Source organism: Varanus komodoensis, unplaced genomic scaffold (genome assembly GCF_004798865.1).
Source record: "Varanus komodoensis strain SLA01 unplaced genomic scaffold, ASM479886v1 scaffold42, whole genome shotgun sequence".
Classification (NCBI taxonomy): domain Eukaryota; kingdom Metazoa; phylum Chordata; class Lepidosauria; order Squamata; family Varanidae; genus Varanus; species Varanus komodoensis.
In genome coordinates this window covers 6753477-6759835 of record NW_025335972.1, presented here as the reverse complement: position 1 = coordinate 6759835, position 6359 = coordinate 6753477, and the positions used below count along the sequence as shown (strand labels likewise).

Sequence of the window (6359 nt, the reverse complement as noted above, 5' to 3'; positions counted from 1 at the left end):
CTCTCTCTCTCTCTCTCTCTCTCTCTCTCTCTTTCTTTCTTTCTTTCTTTCTTTCTGTTCTTCCTCCAAAGAAAACTGCTCCTTGCTCAACAAACTAGAGCCTGCTGTTGATCTACAGATACGAACTACATTAGCCTGCAAGCCAAATGTGGATTTTGGTAATTGTTTATCTTACAGAAATCTGTAAATGAGGCACAGCCTGTATTTGAATGCTAATGATAAATAAAGAGCCAATGTGATGTGGTGGTTAGAGCACTGGACTGGGTACCCAGAAGAACTCACTTGGCCAAGAAGCTCCCTGGGTGACTTTGGGCAAAGCCTAGCCTATTTCAGGGGGATGCTGTTGTGATGATAAAAGGGAGCTGTGTAAGATGACTTGATTCCTCATAAAAGGAAAAAATGGAGGGAAATAAATGCCATGCAACAAATACCTGGTAGCCAACAGCCACCACTTGCAGGTAGCCACTTCTCATTTCCACTTGGTAAAGCTGGCTGCTTCCTTCTCGTCCATGATGAACTTTTGCTGCACAAAATGAGCTGACATTTTCTCTGACCACAGAACTCTAATTTGTTGTCTTATGTGGGACCTCAAATATCCACCTGAACTTGTGTGTTCTAGAATGAAATCAGAACCAATGAGTAGGCTGAGTTTTTTGAGATCTCCTGAAATTGCAGTAGCACTGATAAGTAGGTCTCACTGACTATTAAGCATTCAAGCATTGCTAAGATATTTTCATTGTTTTTGTCCTTAAGTGTACAAAGCCAAGCTGACTGAAATAAAAGAAGTAAATGGTGATGACAACTATGTCATGGAAGTTCTGGAAGTTATTAAAGCAGGTAAGAATTTCACTCCTGCAGGAAGTCATACCTTGGGGTACAAAAGCAAGAAGGCTGGCTGTGAACCACCACTGGTTTGAAGGCTCATATGAATCTAGGTCAGCCTTCCCCAACCTGGAGCCACCCAGATTATTTCTTTAATTATATATAAGGTTTATGTACCACTACATACTTCAATATCGAGTGTTTCATGGCACTAAAATACAAAATAACACAAAGAAAGGAATATAACAACATGCAAAAGATCAGTAAAATTGTAAGAGTAAAACTGGCTGGTTAGTTCAACACCGAGGCACCAGAAACAATACAATATTGGCACTGGCCTGACCTCCAGGTCTTACAGAAATGTTGCTGCTACACTGAAGGCTTTTTTCAAAGTAAACTCTAAATATGCCATAGGTCCATATGGAATCATCCGAGAAATACTATCTCTGGACAGGGTTGGTAAAGAAGGAGGCATTCTCATGTTTTGGATTTCAGTGCCCCAGCCAGCCAGCGTTGCCATTGGTCATGCTGGGAGTTGAAGTTCAGAATATCTGGAAGGCACCCTGTTGGGGAAGGCTGGCCTAGGTGAACAATTTCCAGAATTCATTGCAATACATACAGAATTCCTCATCATCATAAATGTCTGTCAACCGATCAGTCACTCAGTCAATCACTCAAACGTCCATTAAAGGCCCCTTTGAGAGATCTATGAGAGATTCAATGATCTAAGGCAGTCAGAACAAAAGACTATCTTTGATGTTTCTAGTTACAGAAAAAGGTGCATAGAGGAAAGTAGAAATAGGGGCTAGAATTTTCTTTCTTGTGTAGGACAAATTTGAATTCCAACTTTTTTCTTTTCTCATATGGCACTAGTAGTATGTGAAGAATCTAATATAGAAGTCCAAATAATTTTCATAATTCCCCCCTAAATTTTGGTTTGTTAGCTCCATAAGTTAAGCCAGTTCACCGATTTCCATCTCTAAGATAGGTTGTACTTTATGCATATTTGAACAGTAAGGAAGTTTGTGCAAATCACTCTGTTTCAGATATTTGTGCATACTGGGCACTGAAAATCATGCAGTTCTAGCAAGATTAGCACAGATTGCACTAGTACTATATGGTTTCCATCATCCAATATTGTGTCAATGGCACAATGGGCATAAATGTCCCTAGGGTTTTTTTTAACATATGAACCATGGTCTTTCCCAGAGATGGGAGTCTGTGGAAAAACCTTCAATTTGGCTTGCTTTTGATCATCAGTCTGGAAGCTTAAGCTAGGTAACAGCATCAACAAATCCCGTAGTGACCCAGATAAATGCCTTTGAATGTAATGCTAGATTGAATGCTCTCTTCCACGCTTCTTGCACAGTGTCTACCTTTGTGAACATCATCATTATTGTCATTCGAGTGCCTGCAAATTTATCCAAGGAAACATTTGTTTAACACCTGTCAACTGTAAAACACACAGACACACACAGAGAGAGAGAGAGAGAGAGAGATCTACTGAATCAGTAGAACTTATTTGCCAAAGTGAGCTTTCTTACCCCCCTAAAACTTGTCCAGTCTGTTGAGCAACACATTGGAGCAGTGTGGGAGGTAGTGCGGGAAGCTACTGGGGCACATTTTGAATGGATTAACCACCCCCCCTTCAGTGGAATGTTGAGTTGATACAAATTTTCAAAAACTTGGAAAATTGCTCAGGCAGTAGAGAATTGGCTTTGCAAGGTCACATAGACCAGCCAGTCAAGGTTATGCACCGTACCTGGCTTTTCTTGGAAACTAACAGAAGAGGGAAGGTTGTATGAAGTAAACATGAGTTTGAATGTACAGTAGCCTGTCCAGGCTAAATAAGGCAATCTGCACATACTTAAAGATGTTGTGGTAAAATGACATTAAAACAAGACTGCCCCGGGGGATGGACCAGTCAATGGCTACAAGAGGACATTGAAAAGAAAGCTCCCAATGCCTCATTAAGAATAACGAGAAAAACCCAGCGATAGCAGATGATTCTGGATGCAATTTGAAGGAGAAGGAGACTGCTGCTGGAGAGGAGTTAAATAAGTCAGTATTGTTTTTTGGACTGTAAATAAATTCCATTTATTAACTCTCATCAAAAACACCTCATTGGGGTGGAGTGATTGTGACTGTGTTGGACTAAGATGGAGATTATGCTGAAAAATAGTTGGGAAAAAGAGTTTTGATACTCGAAGCTAATTAAAAAGACTTTGGCTTACAGACTGTAAAAGTTTCAGCAGTTAAACTTAATTAGATTCGGCACAGCTCCAGCACAAGACCATACTGCAAACAATACTAACGGGACCAGCTTGTGATCTGTGAGCAAGTAAAAGCCTCATTTTCATTTGTTTAAAGTGCTCAGTGAAATTGAATGGTAAAATAAGTAAAATATAAAGACTTAAATGGGTAGTTAAAAAACTATAAACAATGAAGATTGTTTACATTCCTGAGTACCAGGTAAGAATTGTGTCTAGAAGAAAGTAAACAATAACAAAGAAGCCATTGAGAGCTCCCTCTGCTGCATGAAGGATGTATAATGGTTTTAACTTGGTGAAATAAAACTCAGTAACTGGACATGGATACAGAGCTCCATCTGATGGAAGAAGATTTAATGTTTTTTTAATTTGGTGGAATAAAGTTTAAAGGATGAGCGATTTAATTGGATTTTGAATATTGATTTGTGGGTTTTATATTGTTAATGCCACAAAACAACCACAATGAAAAACTCACTTGATCTGGACATGTGAAACAAGAAGACCATTGGATGTGAGCCTAGCCAGCGCTTCTAGGTTAACACACACAGAGAGTGAAGAAAAAATATAGGTAGTTTCAGAAGTTATGACTGAAGACAAGACCCTGAAGGATTTAAGAAGATCTTGGAATCAAGTATGAAGGAATGGAAAAAAGATGAGAGAGTAGTTGAAAGAGGATACTAGATAAAAATGGAAATTCAAAATGCTTTTATAAAATAGATGGATCAAATGAAGGTGCTGGAGAAGAAATTTGAAGAAACAGAGTTATTGGCTAAAGCTAATACATTGGATATAGTTGTCCAATCTGAAAGAATAACAGTTGGAGAAAAAGATGATTGATTTGGAGGACAGAGATCATAGAAGGAATTTACATTTAAGAAATATACCAGAACCATCACCAACAGAAGAAAGCAACACAGTGATGTGCTTGCATGGTTTAAAGAATTGATGCCAGATGAAAAATGAGAAGACAGTATAGAGAGAATACATCATGTGGGCTTCCAATGCTGAGCTAGACTAATTCTGAGAGATGTATTGACAAGATTTTCTAATTATTATAAGAAAGTTCGACTGATAAGAAGTTGAGAGAAAATTCAGGTCAACTAAAGTTTAAGGAGGCACCCATTCAAGTGTTTCAAGATTTATGCTTCCAGACTACTTCATTCATTCATGAAATTTTGCTATATAGCCAATCAACTGAGGCATATACTAGATATTGTACTACAGCCGGATAATATAATATGGGGTAAATTAGAATATCAAAATGTAAATGGGTCCTTATTAAATATCTTTCTTCAGAAAGATAATATTATTAAAAAGATAGAAACCCCCTTTTTAAGCATATGGTCAGAATTTAGAATAAATATACGGATATACGTATTTATCCCATCAATTTCACCATTATAGCCAATTATGGAATTAGAAAGGTTCCCAGCGAATCTGAGGAGTAGTTTGAAGGAAGTACTGAAGAGTAAACATGTTAATAGGTTGAAAGATTGGCTAGAGAAAATTATGAGTAAAGAAATATACAAGCAGTATTGGGATAGGGTAAAATAAAGTGGTATAATATACTTCAATTAGATTACTGGACTAAAAATTGGTTGAAAAAAATGGTAAATGCTGAGAATATACTAAATTTGAAGATATAATTTTACAGAAAGAAAAACAAGATAATATGTGGATGAGATGAATGATAAGTAAAATTTACAATATATTACTAAAAGAGGAGGATTGATACGATCCTCTTAAAGAGTCTGTACTGAAGAATGGAATAACAAGAGGGTTAACAAAATTTTAAAATTTATGGCAATTAGATTTAAAGAGAATTTTTATAAACTGGTTTGCAAATTGTACTTAACTCTGGTTAAATTGCATTATATGAATAATGACTATTCCAACATTTGTTGGAGATGAAATCAGGAAGTGGGTACACATTTTCATATGTGGTGGAAGTGTAAATATATGAGTTTTGGAAAATGGTCTTCAAATATTGAATGGTAAAATATTGAATTTAAATATTGAAGTTGATCCTGGATTAGCATTATTGTCATTATGTAGGGAACAGATGGGACAAAATACTAAATAATGATAAATTCATCAACAGCAGTAAGATTAATAATATCAAGGAACAGCAAAAACAAAGGGTGAATATCATATAGTTGACTTGTATAAAGAAGTCTGGAATATAGCTATTAATGATAAATTAACTTGTGATATTAAATGGAAAAAAGTTTGATAAGTAAAAACAAATTTGAAAATATTTGGAGACCTTTTATTGAATACGTTTTAATAAAAGGAAAGGGGTTTGAACCACCACAAGAGTCAATGTAGTTCTGGAAGGGAAATGGGGCAACCTGAATGAATAAATGATCTTACATTAAGTAACTAGAGCTGTTGGTCCTGGTTGAGGTAGCACTGATATTAATGTATTGTTTAATTATGTTTATTATTAATGTTTATTGTGTCTATCTTGTATTGTCTTTGTTAGTTTATTCTTAAAAATAAAAAACAAAAACAGGACTGTTCCCTATTTCCTTTCTGTTGATTCTATCTTTGCAAGCCACCAGCCATTCAAAACATTTCCCAGAGTGGTAAAAGCTCACAGCCCTGTATCAAGTATTTCTTAATGTTTTATCTGATTTCTCCAGGGAGTGACCCGGATCCACAAGCCTCGCCTCGCATATTCATTAGTCAGCTGAAGTGCAGGACAGCTCTGAATCTGGAGCAGAACAAGGACTATCTGGTCTGGGGTCCCAGTGCTGACATGTGGCCCACAAAAAGCGGGTATGTATTTAATTTATTTATGAGATGTACAGTTGCTTTTCCATTATCAAGTTCATGGGGTGTTTACAAATCTATCAAATACCACAAAATGTTACAGCATAAGTTTGAAAACAAGAGCAAACACTCAAAGAAAGAAGGAAGATAAAAGTAGTAGCCGTTTCACAGATTTTTCAGGTGCTGTGAAGGACCACATTGACATTTTCCTGAGATATAGATGGGGCTGTTATTTAACCTTGAAAGTCATAATGCTAAGACCCTGTATTATACAGAGCTGGAGGGCCATAACTAAGACCACCTTGGCCACTGCTCCCATCTTTTGTCTCTCAAGGAATAGCTAATGGCTAATGCTTCACCTATGGGCTTCAGCTTACAATGTGTTTACTGGATACATAAAATGTTTGTTGTACAAAGCACTGGTATAACACCAATGTATCCATAGTGTTGCTTCATTAAGTATAAAGCAGACTGCATTCAAAACCAGGGGTG

General features: G+C 36.7%; 1 protein-coding gene across 1 annotated transcript in view; it reads left to right on the top strand.

Moving 5' to 3' along the window:
• Positions 1 to 6359, top strand: part of C3 (complement C3) — a 64620-nt gene that overhangs the window by 54109 nt on the left and 4152 nt on the right. The window contains exons 37-39 of the mRNA XM_044443638.1: positions 72 to 158; positions 754 to 837; positions 5738 to 5873. Coding sequence (XP_044299573.1) covers positions 72 to 158; positions 754 to 837; positions 5738 to 5873 — 307 coding nt within the window. The remainder of the gene's footprint in view (positions 1 to 71; positions 159 to 753; positions 838 to 5737; positions 5874 to 6359) is intronic.